The 21,400-nt window shown below is 44.4% G+C and overlaps 1 protein-coding gene across 1 annotated transcript in view; it reads left to right on the top strand.

Annotated features, from left to right (window-relative positions):
• Positions 1–21,400, top strand: part of dnah3 (dynein axonemal heavy chain 3) — a 52,012-nt gene that overhangs the window by 18,244 nt on the left and 12,368 nt on the right. The window contains 27 exon segments of the mRNA XM_045221217.1: positions 184–382; positions 585–693; positions 843–1,133; positions 1,276–1,367; positions 1,478–1,697; positions 4,449–4,583; positions 4,726–4,837; positions 5,014–5,255; positions 6,001–6,101; positions 6,424–6,529; positions 8,415–8,544; positions 8,730–8,966; positions 9,684–9,787; positions 9,951–10,245; positions 11,314–11,493; positions 11,749–11,872; positions 13,722–13,878; positions 14,023–14,166; positions 14,372–14,731; positions 15,601–15,907; positions 16,079–16,244; positions 16,546–16,762; positions 17,464–17,646; positions 17,871–18,069; positions 18,316–20,457; positions 20,718–20,943; positions 21,126–21,370. Of these exon segments, the coding sequence (XP_045077152.1) occupies positions 184–382; positions 585–693; positions 843–1,133; positions 1,276–1,367; positions 1,478–1,697; positions 4,449–4,583; positions 4,726–4,837; positions 5,014–5,255; positions 6,001–6,101; positions 6,424–6,529; positions 8,415–8,544; positions 8,730–8,966; positions 9,684–9,787; positions 9,951–10,245; positions 11,314–11,493; positions 11,749–11,872; positions 13,722–13,878; positions 14,023–14,166; positions 14,372–14,731; positions 15,601–15,907; positions 16,079–16,244; positions 16,546–16,762; positions 17,464–17,646; positions 17,871–18,069; positions 18,316–20,457; positions 20,718–20,943; positions 21,126–21,370 (7,023 nt within the window).

The raw sequence follows: 21,400 nt of genomic DNA, 5'->3' as shown, positions 1-21,400 counted from the left end.
TCTTCTTCTTCTTCTTCTTCTTCTTCTTCTTCTTCTTCTTCTTCTTCTTCTTCTTCTTCTTCTTCTTCTTCTTCTTCTTCTTCTTCTTCTTCTTCTTCTTCTGAGTACAGCCCAGAGGAAGTCAGTGCCAAATCTCTCACACACACTCATTTTCTCACTCACACACTCTCCTCTCTCTCCCAGCTCGGGACGTGGTAGCTAAACTGGCTGAGGACCGTATCTCCTCCCTGAATGACTTCTCCTGGATCAGTCAGCTGAGGTACTTTTGGGAGGACGGAGACGTGCGCCTGCGTATGATCACCACCACTGTCAAGTACGGCTACGAGTACCTGGGAAACTCCGGCCGTCTGGTCATCACCCCACTCACTGACCGCTGCTATAGGTCAGTCATCAGCTGTAACCACGACTTGGTTGACTTACCACTAACTTAGTCATGAACCGACCATGACCATGGTTATAATGCAATGATACTGTACATACATGGGCACATATGCTATTCCATAAGGATATTGAAATGCACTGTATGTCAATGAAAAGAAAACAGTCATGTCATATTGGAGGTGGCATGTTATGTGTTCCCATAGGACACTGATGGGTGCTCTGAAGCTTAACCTGGGAGGAGCCCCAGAGGGACCTGCAGGCACAGGCAAGACTGAGACCACCAAGGATCTGGCCAAAGCCCTGGCTAAGCAGGTACATGATAATGCATTACTGTGTCTTGACTTTCACCCAAAGCTAACAGATAGTGTTTACCTGTGTTTGGTCAGTCTTCAGGTATCATATTTAATTGCATTCATTCACTACAATTTGATTTGTTATGTCTTGTTCTTTGCTTCTCTCAGTGTGTGGTGTTCAACTGCTCTGATGGCCTGGACTACAAGGCCATGAGTAAGTTCTTCAAAGGACTGGCACAATCCGGGGCTTGGGCCTGCTTCGACGAGTTCAACCGAATCGAAGTGGAGGTGCTGTCTGTGGTGGCCCAGCAGGTGCTGAGTATCCAGCAGGCCATCGCCAGGGACCTGAAGACCTTCATGTTCGAGGGGACCGAGTTGTCCCTCAATCCCACTTGCTCAGTCTTCATCACTATGAACCCTGGCTACGCAGGCAGGGCCGAGCTCCCAGACAACCTCAAGGTACTGTACACATACTACTGACTATAGGATCAACAGTAGTTATTTGAAACTTAAAGGGATAGGTCACAATTTACATTGTATAGTTAAACTAGTTTATCATTAGGATTGTTGCAAGAAAAACAATAAGAATCTTCTCTTGCAGGTTCTTTTCCGTACGGTGGCTATGATGGTGCCTGACTACGGTCTCATTGGTGAGATCTCACTTTACTCCGTGGGTTTTATCGAGTCTCGCAGGTATGAATCATACTGATATATAACTAATCTACTGTGGTTGTCTAGTCATACATAGTTCTCTAACTCCTCACATTGACTAAATAAACTCCCTTTCCTGGTGTTCCTATCAGTCTTGCCGGGAAGATTGTGGCCACTTACCGCCTGTGTTCAGAGCAGCTGTCCTCGCAGCATCACTACGACTATGGTATGCGTGCCGTGAAATCAGTCCTGACTGCCGCGGGGAACCTAAAACTGAAGTACCCAAAGGAGAACGAGAGTGTTCTGCTGCTCAGAGCACTGATGGATGTCAACATGGCCAAGTTTCTGGCCCAGGATGTGCCTCTGTTTCAAGTAATGTCGCTTATGTTTCAGCATTCTTCAGCTTTGTCACACTTCTTGTTGATAACGCAACTGATTTGGTATACCCTGATTTTGTATATCTTATCGGGCTGTTTTTTACAGGATTTCTCTATCTAGGTAACCAATGTCATCATTGTCACACAGCAAATTCTCCAGTGTTAATTCAACGCTGAGAGTTAAATTTAACACAGTTCCAGTGTCTATACGGGTCCACACTTTTCAGTATTAAATTACCACTTTGCTTAGTGTAAAGCCTTATTTGCATTTCCCAGTGTGCCTTGCCTTTCGACTGAATTGTAGAGTGACCACCCATGACTGTATTTGTTAGTGACAGAGAAATGGTGGTTGCATTCATTCATGTTCAGTCCTGTGGCCTTTACCAGGTGAGATCCTAAGCAAATATGTTATAATTAAAATGTGATTATTACAATACGTATTTCATAAGGCCTTATTTTGAGGGCCTAGTTTTACCCTAATACAGTGGCCTCAAACTCATGGTTTACAGGCCACATCAAGTCACATTATGCTGGCTTGCAAAGTGATGTGTAATTCCTATTAGAATCCAGCCAGAGTGGGGATATCAAATATTTGGAATTTGTATTCACCCACGACCTGCATTCAGAATGACTGCCAGGGTTGGGAAGAATAAGATATGAGACTACCTAAAGCATCTAAACTGGAACAACCATTTCAGTAACGGGTGCAATATGTCCAAGTAACAGATTGGATTAGTTTAGAAAAATGTACACTACCGTTCAAAAGTTTGGGGTCACTTAGAAATGTCCTTGTTTTCGAAAGAAAAGCAATTATTTTGTACATTAAAATAACATCAAATTGATCAGAAATACAGTGTAGACATTGTTAATGTTGTAAATGGCTATTGTAGCTGGAAACGGCTGATTTCTAATGGAATATCTACATCAGACTGTGTTCCAATGGCACGTTGTGTTTGCTAAATGGCTAATTGATCATTAGAAAACCCTTTTGCAATTATGTTAGCACAGCTAAAAACTGTGCTGATTAAGGAAGCAATAAAACTGGCCTTCTTGAGACTAGTTGAGTATCTGGAGCACCAGCAATTGTGGGTTCGATTACAGGCTCAAAATGGCCAGAAACAAATAACTTTCTTCTGAAACTCGTCAGTCTATTCTTGTTCTGAGAAATGAAGGCTATTCCATGCGAGAAATTGCCAAGAAACTGAAGATCTCGTACAACGCTGTGTACTACTCCCTTCACAGAACAGTGCAAACTGGCTCTAACCAGAATAGAAAGAGGAGTGGGAGGCCCCGGTGCACAACTGAGCAAGAGGACAAATACATTAGAGTGTCTAGTTTGAGAAACCGACGCCTCACAGGTCCTCAACTGGCAGCTTCATTAAATAGTACCCACAAAACACCAGTCTCAACGTCAACAGTGAAGAGGCGACTCCGGGATGCTGACCTTCTAGGCAGAATTGCAAAGAAAAAGCCATATCTCAGACTGGCCAATAAAAATAAAAGATTAAGATGGGCGAAAGAACACAGACACTGGACAGAGGAAAGATTGGGAAAAAGTGTTATGGACAGACAAATCAAAGTTTGAGGTGTTCGGATCACAAAGAAGAACATTTGTGAGACGCAGACCAAATGAAAAGATGCTCGAGGAGTGCTTGATGCCATCTGTCAAGCATGGTGGAGGCAATGTGATGGTCTGTGAAGCTTTGGTGGTGGTAAAGTGGGAGATTTGTACAGGGTAAAAGGGATCTTGAAGAAGGAAGGCTATCACTCCATTTTGCAACGCCATGCCATACCCTGTGGACAGCGCTTGATTGGAGCCAATTTCCAAAGCACAGCTCCAAACTATGCAATAACTATTTAGGGAAGAAGCAGTCAGCTGGTATTCTGTCTATAATGGAGTGGCCAGCACAGTCACCGGATCTCAACCCTATTGAGCTGTTGTGGGAGCAGCTTGACCGTATGGTACGTAAGAAGTGCCCATCAAGCCAATTCAACTTGTAGGAGGTGCTTCAGGAAGCATGGGGTGAAATCTCTTCAGATTACCTCAACAAATGGACAACTAGAATGCCAAAGGTCTGCAAGTCTGTAATTGCTGCAAATGGAGGATTCTTTGACGAAAGCAAAGTTTGAAGGAAACAATTATTATTTCAATTAAAAATCATTATTTCTAACCTTGTCAATGACTACATTTCCTATTCATTTTGCTATATTTCCTATTCAAACTCATTTCATGGATGTTTTCATGGAAAACAAGGACATTTCTAAGTGACCCCAAACTTTTGAACGGTAGTATATATTATTAATATTTGAGTAGCATAAGATTAATTAATCAATCAATGTACATGCAAAAACATAGATATTGAAATAAACTATTCTAAAAATGAACCTGCAATAGAGCATCCTGGGAAATATGATAATGATGGGTGTGGTTTTAGTTAAACTCTGGTTATTAAAACCAACACTGAGGTTAATTTACACCAATAAGTGCTAATTTAACATTTACAGAGATAATTGCACTCCGGAATCAACACTAGAAATGTTACACTGAAAAATCAACACTAGGTAACACTGGCCAATTTGCTATGCACCAATGTCATCATTATAAACTGAGTAATTTTATGCTTCTCCACAGAAGCTAATTCTGTCAGAGCTTTCTTAGCTTTTCACCTGTTAGTTCACATTTTAACTTGTCTGTCATATCTCTCACACTTTCACACATGACTGTATGCTTGAATTGTATCCATAGGGTATCATATCGGATCTTTTCCCTGGAGTGGTCCTTCCCAAACCAGACTACGAGCTTCTCATGCAGGCCCTGAATGACAACATCACCAAGCTCCAGCTCCAGCCTGTGCCCTGGTTCATCGGCAAAATCATCCAGGTAATCCAAAACAAAATGCCAGCATTTCTATGTCCTTCTCAGTGTCACTGATACCTCAACCTCACCTATTTTCTACGATATTGTGGTTAAATAAGGAACAATGCTGTAAGAACTTCTCCCTTTGGTTCTTTTGTGTTGATAGGTGTATGATATGATGCTGGTGCGTCATGGTTTCATGATCGTGGGAGACCCTCTGGGTGGGAAGACCTCTGCCTATAAAGTCCTGGCTGGGGCCTTGGGTGATCTGTTTGAAGGTTAGTCCTACCAGGCAGCATCTTTATGACATCGAAAGTCCACATTATCAAGCCAAAAGTAGTGCCAGTTTTGGTAACAACAAATAAATTGCACCAAAATATGATGATACCCACTCTATATATTCTATTTTTACGGTCATCATGTTTCCATCCTCTGGCATCCTCTTTACCACCAGCTGGTCTGATGGAGGAGTTTGCGGTCGACTACCGGATCATCAACCCCAAGGCCATCACCATGGGCCAGCTGTACGGTTGCTTCGACACTGTCAGCCACGAGTGGTCGGACGGGGTGCTGGCCGTCTCCTTCAGGGAGCAGGCCGTATCCACCTCGGACGACCGCCAGTGGATCCTCTTCGACGGGCCTATCGACGCTGTGTGGATCGAGAACATGAACACAGTGCTGGACGACAACAAGAAGGTAGGGAGTTAGCTTCATAAGCTAGGTTTACATTCAATTGGCAACAGATTTTCATGCAAATATTCTAAAATCTACATAAAAACATTTTCCCGCCAGAGATGTGTTATTGAGGATAAAAGGCCAAGCATTGATCATCATGTCACCAGAATAAGACCCTCGATATTTATTGGAAAGGAGCATCAAACTCATCTCTGTGCACTTTCACCACCCTGTGAAGTTCATCATAACTTATTTCATCTGTAGCCTAATAAACTGCATGCTTTCCCGAGTCGTAGTGGGAGGACCACACAACATATAGTCGTGTGACTCAAAGTTTACTTCGATATGATGGTTATTATATCAATATTTGCGCATAAAAGCACAATTTCTCGCATTATTAATTTTACCGACACAAAAAGATCCCACCTTGTAGTATTTCCATATCTTTTTTTAAATCTCACATTTACTTTACTCTCCTAAAAAGGTTGGATGGAAATCTGGTTATAGAGAGACATAACATATAAGCTTTATAATAAGAGGTTATAGAGGCTCATACACGCTTATAACAAGTAATTAAGCATTATTTCTGGTCTGCTTTGAGTAAATTGTTACGAGAGTTTTCTTTTCACTTCTTCCAGTGACTACAAGTCACCTTTTACCATTATTACCCTCTTTGGACAGTAGTGCAGTGTCCATTGATGATATAATGAGTGCCCTGTTTGTCTAGTGCCAAGCACTAAGGTAGGTTTTGTACTGTTCTCTGTAGCTGTGTCTGATGAGTGGTGAGATCATCCAGATGAGCGCTAAGATGAGTCTGATCTTTGAGACGGCCGACCTGGAACAGGCCTCCCCAGCTACGGTCAGCAGGTGAGTGGGGGGGGGACACTGTTTTCGAGAAGTACTCAAATTCAATATGTTGTGGCTTACTGTATTTTGTGACTGGAAGAAAGGAGCAAACCATTCTTCTGGTTGGGTGTTGAGTCAACCAGGTGTAGGATAGCAAGTTGGTAGCTGGTTGTTGATACTTTGATGAATAAATGATTGTTCTGCTTTTAGGGGTGAATCTTAACTTCCACTTAACTAGAATGTTCACTTAGACATCTATTAATGTCAATTGAAGACTAGGTGGATTTAGGTGGAAGTTAAGATTTAATGAATCGTACATGGCTGGCTGTCCTTGTATCTTCAGATGTGGTATGATCTATATGGAGCCTCACCAGTTAGGCTGGGCCCCTCTTAGAGACTCCTACATGGACACCTTGCCTGAAAGCCTGAGCACTGAACACAGGGACCTGGTGAGAACAGACACATACAAAAACTCACACTGTTTTCTTTTTTGTTTTACTTAAGGAGGTTCAGTTTTAATATTCTTAGATACAGTTGAAGTTGGAAGTTTACATACACTTAGGTTGGAGTCATTAAAACTTGTTTTTCAACCACTCCAAACATTTCTTGTTAACAAACTATAGTTTTGGCAAGTCGGTTAGGACATCTACTTTGTGCATGACACAAGTCATTTTTCCAACAATTGTTTACAGACAGATTATTTCACTTATAATTCACTGTATCACAATTCCAGTGGGTCAGAAGTATACATACACTAAGTTGATTGTGCCTTTAAACAGCTTGGAAAATTCCAGAAAAGGATGTCATGGCTTTAGAAGCTTCTGATAGGCTAATTGACATAATTTGAGTCAATTGGAGGTGTACCTGTGGATGTATTTCAAGGCCTACCTTCAAACTCAGTGCCTCTTTGCTTGACATCATCGGAAAATCAAAAGAAATCAGCCAAGACCTCAGAAAAATAATTGTAGACCTCCACAAGTCTGGTTCATCCTTGGGAGCAATTTCCAAACGCCTGAAGGTTTCCACGTTAATCTGTACAAACAATAGTACGCAAGTATAAACACCATGGGACCACGCAGCCGTCATACCGCTCAGGAAGGAGACGCTTTCTGTCTCCTAGATATGAACGTACTTTGGTGCGAAAGTGCAAATAAATCCCAGAACAACAGCAAAGGACCTTGTGAAGATGCTGGAGGACACAGGTACAAAAGTATCTATATCCACAGTAAAACGAGTCCTATATCAACATAACCTGAAAGGCCGCTCAGCAAGGAAGAAGCCACTGCTCCAAAACTGCCATAAAAAGGCCAGACTACGGTTTGCAACTGCACATGGGGACAAAGATTGTACTTTTTAGAAAAATGTCCTCTGGTCTGATGAAACTAAAATAGAACTGTTTGGCCATAATGACCATCATTATGTTTGGAGGAAAAAGGGGGTAGCTTGCAAGTCGAAGAACACCATCCCAACCGTGAAACACAGTGGTGGCAGCATCATGCTGTGGGGGTGCTTTGCTGCAGGAGGGACTGGTGCACTTCACAAAATAGATGGCATCATGAGGAAGGAAAATTATGTGGATATATTGAAGCAACATCTCAAGACATCAGTCAGGAAGTTAAAGCTTGGTCGCAAATGGGTCTTCCAAATGGACAATCACCCCAAGCATACTTCCAAAGTTGTGGCAAAATGGCTTAAGGACAACAAAGTCAAGGTATTGGAGTGGCCATCACAAAGCCCTGACATCAATCCTATAGAAAATGTGTGGGCAGAACTGAAAAAGTGTGTGCGAGCAAGGAGGCCTACAAACCTGACTCAGTTACACCAGCTCTGTCAGGAGGAATGGGCCAAAATTCACCCAACTTATTGTGGGAAGCTTGTGGAAGGCTACCCGAAACATTTGACCCAAGTTAAACAATTTAAAGGCAATGCTACCAAATACTAATTGAGTGTATGTAAACTTCTGACCCACTGGGAATGTGATGAAAGAAATAAAAGCTGAAATAAATCATTCTCTCTACTATTATTCTGACATTTCACATTCTTAAAATAATGTGGTGATCCTAACTGACCTAAAACAGGGAATTTTTACTAGGATTAAATGTCAGGAATTGTGAAAAAACTGAGTTTAAATGTATTTGGCTAAGGTGTATGTTAACTTCCGACTTCAACTGTAATTATCACCATACAGCATAATCAATGATTTGTACCATACTTTGTCCATTGTGTTCTGGGTTATAAGACCCATTTCGGTTGAATGCATTCAGTTGTGCAACTGACTAGGTATCCCCTTTCCATTATATTATGTGTGACACACCATCTCATGTCTTTCTGCAGATTGTGGACATGTTCAACTGGCTGGTCCAGCCCTGTCTGGACTTCACCTCCAGAGAGTGTCGTTTCCTGGTGTCAACGTCCCCCATCCACCTGACCTACAGCCTGATGAGGCTCTACACCTGTCTCCTAGGTCAGCCAACACACAGCTGTTTCATGATACTGTCAAACTATGAATTCCAGACATAAACTGGTGTTCTATCTGTCTGGAGAAGGTTTAGAAGACCTTTCTCATTGATTGATGACCTTGTATGTATGTATGTATGTGTGCGACTGTTCCTTTGTATGTGTGTTGCTGCGCCTGGACTCCTTCACCAGACGACATTGCAGCATCGGGGACCAATGGCGCAGAGCCCATGTCCAGTCAGCAGGTGACCATGTGGCTGCAGGGCCTGTTCCTATTCGCTGTGGTGTGGAGTGTGGGCGGGACCATCAACGGGGACAGCCGCAATAAGTTTGACGCCTTCTACAGGAACCTGATCATGGGCATGGATGACAACCACCCCCGGCCCAAAAGTGTCAAACTGACCAAGAACAACGTCTTCCCTGAGAGAGGTGACATGACCCTATCAATGAGTTGTGCTGTGACTGACAACCATACCTGACAACAGTCCCAAAGCGTTGCTGCTTAAGACATGTCTTTTTAGCTGTGCTTTTACCAATATTAGCCATATTATCTACTTTATTTATTTGATCCCTTTTTATGTATCTGATTATATCCCTTTTTATGTATCTGATTATTATCCCTTTTTATGTATCTGATTATTATCCCTTTTTATGTATCTGATTATATCCCTTTTTATGTATCTGATTATATCCCTTTTTATGTATCTGATTATTATCCCTTTTTATGTATCTGATTATATCCCTTTTTATGTATCTGATTATATCCTTTTTATGTATCTGATTATATCCCTTTTTATGTAACTGATTATATCCCTTTTTATGTATCTGATTTTATCCCTTTTTATGTATCTAATTTTATCCCCTTTTATTTATTGCTGCATTAGTCTCTCGTATCCACTGTTATCTTACTATTGTTTTATGATTTCAATTGATCTCTTAATTTTATTGATGTCTATCTTGATTTTATATTTGCATAGAAACTTTTTGGTTTTATCTTCTTCACGTTTTATTATTTTATTTGTTAAGCACCTTGAAATGCATTTGTCGTAAGAAATGTGCTATATAATAAAGTTTGATTGATTCTTTCACTTGCTCAATACAATAATTAAAGGTACAATTAGTCATTTTAGTTTTCCTCCTCTGTAGGCACCGTCTATGACTACTACTTCCACAAGCAAGGCACAGGGCAGTGGAATACATGGACTGATTCCATCACCAAGGAGGAGTCCACTATTGCCGCTGGAGCCAATGTCAGTTGTTTACCTAAGAGTGTGACTAATAGAGGGGGTCAAATGGGGCTATAACTGGGTTGCCATGTTCTGTAAAATCTCTTCTCCTTGTCAGTTTACTAGTGATTGGGAGGAATTGAAATGGGAGTAACCAGGTTGTCATGCTCTCTATTCCCCCTATTAGGTGTCAGACCTGATCATCCCCACCATGGAGACAGCCCGTCAGCTGTTCTTCCTGCAGACCTACCTGGCCCACGAGGTGCCCATGCTGTTCGTGGGGCCCACCGGCACGGGCAAGTCAGTCATCAACAACAGCTTTCTGCTCAAGCTGCCTAAGGAGCGCTACACACCCAACTGCATCAACTTCTCGGCACGCACCTCAGCCAACCAGACCCAGGACATTATCATGGGCAAGCTGGACCGCCGGAGGAAGGGCGTGTTCGGGCCACCCATGGGAAAGAAGTGTGTCGTCTACGTGGGTAAGGAATGAGTAGGACACTCAGTGGAGCACGTTACTCTGGTCCATGCTACTCAATGCTTAACACAGGTCTGACATGGCACCCTATTCTGTATATAGTGCACTACTTTTTCCCCTCAAAAGAAGTGCACTATATAGGAAATAGGGTGCCATTTTGGACACAACCAGTGTCTCCCCTACCATTTCACCTTTAAAGAGTGTATGAAACCTCAGTTCCTTGTTTCCTCACGTCCTCTCTCCTCCCCTCCTCAAAACCAATGACTGTATATGAATGGACAAAGCCATTGATCACGTGACACCATTAATTCCTATATGAAGACTCAATAGCGCATTTGAAGCCAAAAAAGATGGTTAAGATGGCATCTCATGGATACATAACATGCGCAGTTTGAGCTACTCCAGGAAGTGACATTGCAGGCTAGCTTAGTACTGCGCCCTCTCATTGAGTATCTCAAGTCGAATGCCGACCAGGGTACTGCAGGCTGCCATTAGAAATAAAATTATCCTTAAGATTTACATTTACGTCATTTAGCAGACGCTCTTATCCAGAGCGACTTACAGTTAGTGAGTGCATACATAATTATAAAAAAAAAAAACATTTCATACTGGCCCCCTGTGGGAATCGAACCCACAACCCTGGCGTTGCAAACGCCATGCTCTACCAACTGAGCTACATCCCTGTAGATCTTCTTCTATGTGTGGTTCAAGGACATACATCTGGTGTAATAGAAGCAATTATTGGTACCATGGTTGTCTTAGAATTGTTCATTTATTTACATGAAGATTGACCACGAAGATTGCCATTTTCCCATTCACTATAATGGGGGATCCTGTTTTCTGCAAACAATGCCTGCAGTACCATGGTCAGCTTTGAACTTCGTGGCTTTAATGAGAGGGGACAGTTGTTCTCCCCTGCTCAAAACGCATTGGAGAGAAGGTCAGATTGGAGGAACCTTGAATATTCTTTGCCAATGCATTTTAAAAAGGGGGCAAGGAGAGAGGATGTGAGTAATCAAGGAAATACAATTGAGATTCACACTAGTGATCAGTCTGACCTTTGATCTATCAGATGACCTCAACATGCCTGCCAAGGAGATCTATGGCGCCCAACCACCCATTGAGCTGCTGAGGCAGTGGATCGACCACTACCACTGGTACGACAAGAAGGACACCTCCAGGATTGACATTGTGGACATTCTGTTCGTATCTGCTATGGGGCCCCCTGGTGGGGGGAGGAATGACATTTCAGGTACTCTTTCTTTGCCGTCAAGTACTGGGTGGTGTTCAGTAAGGCACAACAATTAGTGTTTCTTATTGAACAAGTTGAGGTAGTACCTCTCCATTTTAAAACAGTTTCTCCTGTTTTGATCGTACTGAACAAGACCCTTTGCTTCAGTGATTTGGTATGCATAAATTGTTTTCCTTTTCAAGTAGGTAGGTTTTCTCAATGTGTATATAATTTTGTTGTAAAAGTTTACCAGTTAGTTTCTCTTTTAAATCATAGGCCGCTTCACCCGTCATTTGAATATTGTTTCTATCGACTCCTTTGACCATGAGACGCTGAGCAAGATATTCACCTCCATTACCGACTGGCATTTTGGCAAGGGATTTGATGCTGCTTTCTATAGGTGAGATGTCTAAAACTTATCCTTACCTAGAATTGAGAGGCTATGCAGTTCTAAGGCCCATTTGTGTTGTAGAGTGATGAACTTGGTGATGAACAGAGACATTCATTAATATCTGTTCAATTAAAATGGCCCCTAAATGGCTTGTAACCAACAATTGATGTAACCAACAATCCCTGTTGTTGAGGAAAGGACAGAGAGATAACATGAAACATTCAAGCAATCTGAGCCTATATGTAGGACCAATGGATCATCTCACTCAATGGAATACATTCTGACCTCTGACTTACAGTGTATTCGGAAAGTATTCAGCCCACTTTACTTTTTCTACATGTTGTTACGTTACAGTCTTATTCTAAAATTGATTAAATAAAACAAATTCATCATCAATCTACACACAATACCCCATAATGACAAAGCGAAAACAGGTTTGGAGATGTATTAAAAATTAAAAACAGAAATACCTTATTTACATAAGTATTCAGACCCTTTGCTATGAGACTCGAAATTGAGCTCAGGTGCATCCTGTTTCCATTGATCATACTTGAGATGTTTCTAGAACTTGATTGGAGTCCACCGGTGGTAAATTCAATTGATTGGACATGATTTGGAAAGGCATACACCTGTCTATATAAGGTCCCACAGTTGACAGTGCATGTCAGAGCAAAAACCAAGCCATGAGGTCGATGGAATTGTCCACGGAGCTCCGAGACAGGATTGTGTCGAGGCTCAGATCTGGGGAAGGGATGAAAATATTTCTGCAGCATTGAAGGTCCCCAAGAACGCAGTGGCTTCCATCATTCTTAAATGGAAGAAGTTTGGAACCACCAAGACTCTTCCTAGAACTGGCCGCCCGGCCAAACTGAGCAATCAGGGGAGAAAGGCCTTGGTCAGGGAGGTGACCAAGAACCCGATGGTCACTCTGACAGAGCTCCAGAGTTCCTCTGTGGAGATGGGAGAACCTTCCAGCACTCCACCAATCAAGCCTTTATGGTAGAGTGGCCAGACGGAAGCCACTCCTCAGTAAAAGGAACATGACAACCCGCTTGGAGTTTGCCAAAAGGCACCTAAAGACCATGAGAAACAAGATTCTCTGGTCTGATGAAACCAAGATTGAACTATTTGGCCTGAATGCCATGTGTCATGTCTGGAGGAAACCTGGTACCATCCCTACGGTGAAGCGTGGTGGTGGCAGCAGCATCGTGCTGTGGGGATGTTTTTCAGCGGCAGGGACTGGGAGACTAGTCAGGATCGAGGGAAAGATGAACGGAGCAAAGTACAGAGAGATCCTTGATGAAAACCTGCTCCAGAGTGCTCTGGACCTCAGACTGGGGCAAAGGTTCACCTTCCAAAAGGACAACGACCCTAAGCACACAGCCAAGACAACGCAGGAGTGGCTTCGGGACAAGTATCTGAATGTCCTTGAGTGGCCCAGCCAGAGCCCGGACTTGAACCCAATCTAACATTTCTGGAGAGACCTGAAAATAGCTGTGCAGCAACACTGACCATCCAACCTGACAGAGCTTGAGAGGATCTGCAGAGAAGAATGGGAGAAACTCCCCAAATATAGGTGTGCCAAGCTTGTAATCAATGCCAAAGGTGCTTCAACAAAGTACTGAGTAAAGGGTCTGAATACTGTAAATGTGATATTACAGTTTTGTATTTTTAATAAATTAGCAGAAATTTCTAAAAACATGTTTTTGCTTTGTCATTATTGGGTATTGTGTGTAGATTGATGAGGAAAAAAGCAATTTAATCCATTTTAGAATAAGGCTGTAACGTTACAAAATGTGGAAAAAGTCAAGGGATCTGAATACTTTCCAAATGCACTGTATGTTGTCTGTGTGTCCAGACTGGGGAAGATCATGGTGCAGGCCACCATGGCTGTCTATCAGGATGCCATGGAAAGCTTCCTACCCACCCCCTCCAAGTCCCACTACATCTTCAACCTCAGGGACTTTGCCAGGGTGATCCGCGGGGTGCTGCTCAGCCCACCCACGCACCTCCAGGCAAGACCAGATGACAACAGCTCATAGCTAACAACTTCTATATCACTTTTATACTAAATACTGTACCTTGTGAAAATACAAATATGCGGAGATTCGAAATGTTTTATGTATTCATTTATGTATGATCTGTTTCTGTGTGAGCAGGAGGGAGACAAGCTGATCCGCCTGTGGATCCATGAGGTCTACCGTGTGTTCTACGACCGCCTCATCGACAACGAGGACAGAGAGACATTCTTCAACATTGTAAAGGAGAGGACTTCCGGCTACTTCAAGCAGAGCATGGATAAGGTAAGTTCCACATTACACTTATTATACATTCACAGTTCTTCATTGTTGGATGATCATTGTCTTTCAAATTGACCATGTATCTTCTGTCAGGCTTCTGCATTAGTGTAAGTGTGATTTATTTAGTGTAGTCTAATGGTTACTAGTTCAAGAGCAATGCAGATGTTATTTATTCTAAATCCATTCTACTGCCCCCTGTTGTATGTAGCTGCTGACCCACCTGACGCCTAGCGGCAAGGTTGTGGACGAGACGATCCGCAGCCTGTTCTTCGGAGACTACGCCAAGCCCGACTCGGACGCCAAGGCCTACGACGAGATCACCGACCTGCACGTTCTGACCAACGTGATGGACTACTACCTGGACGAGTTCAACAACGTCAGCAAGGCGCCCATGTCCCTTGTCATGTTCAAGTTTGCCATCGAGCACATCTCGCGTATCTGCCGTGTGCTCAAGCAAAACAACGGGCATCTTCTCCTGGTGGGCATCGGGGGTTCAGGACGGCAGAGCGCCACCAAGCTGGGCACCTTCATCAATGACTACGACCTCTTCCAGATCGAGCTAACTAAGGTAACCGGATCAAGAGAACTCTGAAGGTTAATGAATGTAGCTTAGTGAAAAAGAGCGCCACCATGTGCTGGTCTCCGATAGAGGTGCCGGTTTAAATATATAGGTAAGAGGACTGATAAGAGGACTGATAATGACCAGCAGGAGACAGGGATACAAATCACACTTTATTGCCACACACCAAATAGACACACACACACGACTTTACAGAGGAGGTGGTAGTGGTGGTAGTGATAGTGGTGTAGTGGTTTATGGTCAAAGACGCTCTAAACACCAGTCATTGAGTCCAGAAGAAGGATTTTCCATGTGGAAAGGGTCCAGATGTGAGTTGAGGTGGAGGAGAGGAGTTTATAGAGGTTGTCTCAACCTGCCCTCCTGGAAACAACTAAAGAGTTCAGGGGCAGACTGGGGTCTCCAACCCCAGGTTAGGCCACTGATTGGCTGACCGGGTTAGCTGACTCTTTACCCTGGCAACTTGGTCCCTAACACATAGCTGTGAAGTGGGCTTCTGCAGCAGGACAATAGTCACAGGCTGAGGTCGGGGGTTGGTAGCCTACCTCAGCTGTAAGAAGTCACAAAGTTTGTCTCTAAGTCCCAGGGCCAGAGGGAGGGTTTGAGAGAAGGTTCTGAGAAGTACTCATGGGCAACTGTAAGGTCATGCTAATTAGGCTACGTATCTTGTGTAGTCTTGATGATGGTATGCATTTGTATATTGTATGTATTATATCTATTCCCATTTGAATTGTATGTAAAGTGCTTTTAGTGACCAATGTACAGTCAGTCCTGCCCATTCTTTTGCCCTTGTGATAAAGTCCATGAAAGTCTGGAAATAAGTCCATGAGTTCAATTCATTCATTTATTCATTCACCAAGAACTACGGCGTGTCAGAGTGGCGCGACGACCTAAAGCGGTTGATGCTCAAGGCGGGCCTGCAGGGCAAGAACATGGTGTTCCTGTTCAATGACAGCCAGATCAAGGACGAGGCCTTCGTGGAGGACGTTAACATGCTGCTCAACACAGGCGATGTGCCCAACATCTTCCCAGCCGACGAGCGTGCCGACATCATCGACAAGGTGCAGGTCATTGCCCGCATGGAGGGCAAGAAGATCGACGCTACACCGCTCTCCATGTACAACTTCTTCATCGAGCGCGTCAAGGCAAACCTCCACATTGTGCTCGGTGGGTACTTTCATACATTTAGTATTATTACTAGGTTACCCATACACAACCTCTTTACTGGTAATTGTGATGGTTTCAATCCCACATCCATTGTGGCTTTTAGAGTTACCTTGCTTTAAGAATCTTTACAGTATTCATGTCTAAACAGTGATGGTGTTTGTCTTTGGACAGCAATGAGCCCGATAGGGGATGCCTTCCGAAACCGGTTGAGGATGTTCCCCTCCCTCATCAACTGCTGCACCATCGACTGGTTCCAGGCCTGGCCTAAAGACGCTCTGGAGATGGTGGCCAACAAGTTCCTGGAGGATGTGGAGCTGGAGGACAACGTCAGGCTACAGTAAGAAACGTATCCACTCATAACACCCGGCTAGTGTCTCTCTCTGTTGATTTAGCTACAAGCTACGAAATGGCTATGAGCTACTAGGCTGCTAGTAGTCTATGGTAGGCTACTGGACTAGTTAATAGTCAATTTGTCTTCAGGTTTCTGCAAATTGATGACCACACACTTGATGAAAATGTACATGAGCTTGACCCTTCTTGTCAATTTATTGTGACAGAAAGTCACATTGTTTACTGTCACAACTCCTCTCCCATTTCATGGAGTTTTTTACCAAGTCATTGTTTTGTGTGTCTCTCAGAGTGGTGGAGATGTGTAAAACCTTCCAGGAGAGCGTGGGAGGCTTGTCCGAGAGGTACTTCTCTCAACTCAGGAGACACAACTATGTGACGCCCACATCCTACCTGGAGCTCATTCTTACATACAAGGTCCTGCTCAACTCCAAGAGGAGTGAGGTGGACACTCAGAGAAACCGCTACATTGTGGGTCTGGAGAAGCTGTACTTTGCTGCATCTCAGGTGGGATAGTTTAGTCAACTAAGTCTACTTATATAAGGCCCATTTATATTTGCTGAGTTACAATGCTTTGGTACAGAGTTAACAGATAACCAAGGTACTATGGCCTATTTTGACATGTGATTGGCAGAACAATCCTCATTGTGGGAATGATGAGGCCTCAGTGTACCATCATCACGTCTTAAAGATGCACTATGCAGAAATCGCTCCGCCATTTCCTGGTTGCAAAAATTTGAGGAGTTTGCATAATTTCTGTTTAAATAATAATAATAATATAATTATGTGACAAAACAAGCAAGTATAGTGTAGAGAATCTAAACACTGTGACATTTCTTTTCCATAACCAAAAATGTTGTATTTTCAGCTGTTTGAAGCTGGTGTCCAAACCTGAAAGTAAAAGTCATTTAAACTAAACTTAAGAATGGGAAGCATAGAAATAACGCACATAGAATAGATATACCACTTCTTAGACTTGCTTTTAAGGAGAATGACAGCTCTATAACTCACATTTCTATGTGAAGTTGGTCGGGTTGCCCAAAAAGTTACATATTGCACCTTTAACCCATTATCGTACAATAAAGCCTAGTTGATTAATAAAAAGAGCAAAAACTCACATCGTAAAGTCCCTAAATTGACTAACATGATGTTACAAGCCTTAAGCACTCTGCCCCTTCCATCTGAATGACTCCATGTTGGTTCCACAGGTGTCGATAATGCAGGAGGAGCTGACCGCCCTGCAGCCAGAGCTGATCCAGACATCAGCCGAGACAGATAAGATGATGGTCAACATCGAGAAGGAGACAGTAGTTGTGGATGCTAAGAAAGAGCTGGTGTTGGCAGATGAGAAGGTGGCCAACGACGCGGCTGCAGCAGCCAAAGCTATAAAGGTACGTCTACACTGTCACTTTACAACATCTTGTATCATTCAGATCAACTCACACTACAATTATAAAGACGATATACTGTGAATGACACATATTTGGGGTTGCATGTTCCAATTAAAATTTGCTCTGTATCTGTAATGTTAGAACTGCTAGCAAGGAACAACATTTTGACATATGACATTAGTTTCTGTATTACAAGTGAGTAACTGCCTGCTGTCTGTGTTCAGGATGAGTGTGAGGGTGATCTGGCGGAGGCCATGCCTGCCCTTGAGGCTGCCTTGTCAGCCCTGGACACCCTGAAACCATCAGACATCACAGTGGTCAAGTCCATGTCGAACCCTCCAGGTCTGGTCAAACTGGTCATGGAGTCCATCTGCATCATGAAAGGCATCAAGCCAGAGAGGAAGCCCGATCCTGGTGGCTCAGGTAAGCACTCAGTGCATTGCGAAGAAGACATTGATATTGTTTAATCAGTTTCATCAAAATGTAATGTACTATATAGGCCTAATTTAAATATTTATAATCAAACTGATAAATCATTTATGTAATATTAAATTATACAGATGAAACAGGAAATTATGTACGTAAGCAGATACTTTTCTGTAAATATGTTTGAAAAAACATGGGCTTAATTGTGAAGAAATGTGTTATGTTTGATTATTTGTGTTACAGGTAAGATGATTGAGGACTTCTGGGGCCCCTCCAAGAAGCTCCTGGGAGACATGAAGTTCCTGGAGAACCTCAAAGCCTACGACAAAGACAACATCGCCGCCGCCAACATCAAGAAGATCCGTGACAAATTCATCGACAACCCTGAGTTCCAGCCCTCTATCATCAAGAACGTCTCCTCTGCCTGTGAGGGCCTTTGTAAGTGGGTGCGGGCCATGGAGGTGTACGAGCGTGTGTCCAAAGTGGTGGCCCCCAAGATAGAGAAGCTGAAGGAGGCTGAGGACGAGCTTGGGGTGCAGATGCAGATGCTGTCAGTGAAGAGAGCTGAGCTGAAGGAGGTGGTGGACAAGCTCCAGGACCTGAACGACACGTTCGAGGCCATGTGCAACAAGAAGAAAGACTTGGAAGAAAATATTGAGCTGTGCTCGCAGAAGCTGATCAGGGCAGAGCAGCTGATTGGAGGGCTGGGTGGGGAGAAGGATAGGTGGACGGAGGCAGCCCGGCTGCTGGGGATCAGGTACACCAACCTGACAGGCGATGTGCTCCTCTCCTCCGGCACCGTGTCCTACCTGGGGGCCTTCACCGTGGACTACCGTGTGGAATGCCAGCGGGAGTGGCATCTGCTCTGCCAGGCCAAGAAGGTGCCATGCTCTGAGGACTTCACCCTCAGCAACACCCTGGGCAACCAGGTGTCCATCCGGGCATGGCAGATCGCCGGCCTGCCTGTCGACTCCTTCTCCACTGACAACGGCATCATCGTGTCCAACTCACGCCGCTGGCCCCTCATGATCGACCCGCAGGGCCAGGCCAACAAGTGGATCAAGAACATGGAGAAGGCCAACAAGCTGGCCGTCATCAAGCTGTCAGACGGTAACTATGTGAGAACACTGGAGAACTCCATCGCGTTCGGCACCCCTGTTCTGCTGGAGAACATTGGAGAAGAACTTGATGCAGTACTGGAACCGGTGCTGCTGAAGCAGACCTTCAGACAGCAAGGCGTGGAGTACATGAAGCTAGGAGAGAACATTGTGGAGTACTCCAAAGACTTCCTTTTCTACATGACCACCAGCCTGAGAAGCCCGCACTACCTCCCCGAGGTGGCAGTTAAAGTCTGCCTGCTCAACTTCATGATCACCCCACTAGGTTTGGAGGACCAGCTTCTGGGCATCGTGGCCGCCAAGGAGAAACCAGAACTAGAAGAGAAGAAGAACCAGCTGATCCTGGAGAGTGCCGCAAACAACAAGCAGCTGAAGGAGATTGAGGATAAAATCCTAAAAATCCTGTCTTCCTCAGAGGGTAACATCCTAGAAGACGAAACGGCCATCAAGGTCCTGTCTTCCTCCAAGGTGCTGTCCGAGGAGATCTCGGAGAAGCAGAAGATCGCCAGTGTCACGGAGAAGGAGATTGACAACACGCGCATGGGCTACCGGCCTGTAGCCGAGCACTCGTCCATCCTGTTCTTCTGCATCTCGGAGCTGGCCAACATAGAGCCCATGTACCAGTACTCACTCACCTGGTTCATCAACCTCTACCTGCAGTCCATCGCCCAGAGCTTGAAGAGTGACGACCTGGCCACCCGCATCGAGAACATCGTGGAGCACTTCACCATCAGCATCTACAACAACGTGTGCCGATCGCTCTTCGAGAAGGACAAGCTACTCTTCTCCTTGCTCCTCACCGTGGGCATCATGCAAGGCAAGGGCCAGGTGGACGACACCATCTGGCGCTTCCTCCTCACCGGTGGCATTACTCTGGACAACCCCGACCCCAACCCCGCTCCTGAGTGGCTCTCCGACAAGTCCTGGTCAGAAATCGTAAGAGCGTCCAAGCTGCCAAACTTAGAAGGTCTCTTCGAGCACGTCCGAGACAACATTCCCAAGTGGAAGAAGATCTACGATTCGGGGAAGCCTCACAAGGAGCAGCTGCCTGACAGCTGGAGGATGCTGGTGGGGATGCACCGCATGGTGGTGCTGCGCTGCTTCAGGCCGGACAAGCTGGTGCCGGCGGTGCAGGAGTTCATTGTGGACAACATGGGACGCAGCTACATTGAGCCACCCACCTTCGATCTGGCCGGGAGTTACAACGACTCCAACTGCTGCTCTCCTCTCATCTTTGTGCTCTCTCCGGGATCTGATCCCACTGCAGGTAATTCATTAGAGATACCTGTGACTTTTGAGCTGTATTCTGTGCTTTAACTTAGGTTTTGGATATTGATTTGGGGTTTTTGTGTCCTTCCCAGTTAACTTATTGAATTATGATGCATCAATAAATTATTAAAACTAAACTAGTCTTTAACCAACTTTATATACATCTATTATACATCTGCATTAAAGAGGTCACATCTGATTGGATTTTTGAGTGCTCAAGACTTCATGCCAGTACTTAAATGTTCCTTTGGTCTCCAGGTCTGCTAAAGTTTGCTGACGACCTTGAGATGGGGGGCAGTAAGACCCAGACCATCTCCCTGGGCCAGGGCCAGGGACCCATCGCAGCCCTGATGATCGATGCTGCCATCAAGGATGGCACCTGGGTGGTGCTACAGAACTGTCATCTGTGCACCAGCTGGATGCCCGCCCTGGAGAGGATCTGTGAGGAGGGCATCACCCCCGAAAACACCAACCCCACCTTCAGGTCAGCCGTTGCAGTGCAGGGCAGGGGGAGTTTTTATAGCTATTATAGCCATTGGCCAGGCAGTCTATTGTGGGTTTGTAATACTCTGGTTGCTTATGATCCTATACATTTCTATTTTCTACAAATAAAACCAAAGTACAGAGCAACAAACTAAACCAACACTATCATTGCTAACTCCACAGGTTGTGGTTGACCAGTTACCCGTCTGACAAGTTCCCGGTCAGCATCCTGCAGAACGGGGTGAAGATGACCAACGAGCCCCCCAAGGGGATGAGGGCCAACCTGTTCCGCTCCTACGTCAGCGACCCCATCTCCGACCCCGCCTTCTTCAACAGCTCCAAGAAACAGGAGGCATGGCAGAAGTTGCTGTTTGGTCTCTGCTTTTTTCATGCTCTAGTGCAGGAGAGGAGGACCTTCGGACCGCTGGGTGAGACTAACACTCTTGTATGGTTCTCTT

Source organism: Coregonus clupeaformis, chromosome 1 (genome assembly GCF_020615455.1).
Source record: "Coregonus clupeaformis isolate EN_2021a chromosome 1, ASM2061545v1, whole genome shotgun sequence".
Classification (NCBI taxonomy): domain Eukaryota; kingdom Metazoa; phylum Chordata; class Actinopteri; order Salmoniformes; family Salmonidae; genus Coregonus; species Coregonus clupeaformis.
The sequence above is the reverse complement of the archived record's forward strand: the minus strand, read 5'-3'. Positions and strand labels throughout refer to the sequence as shown.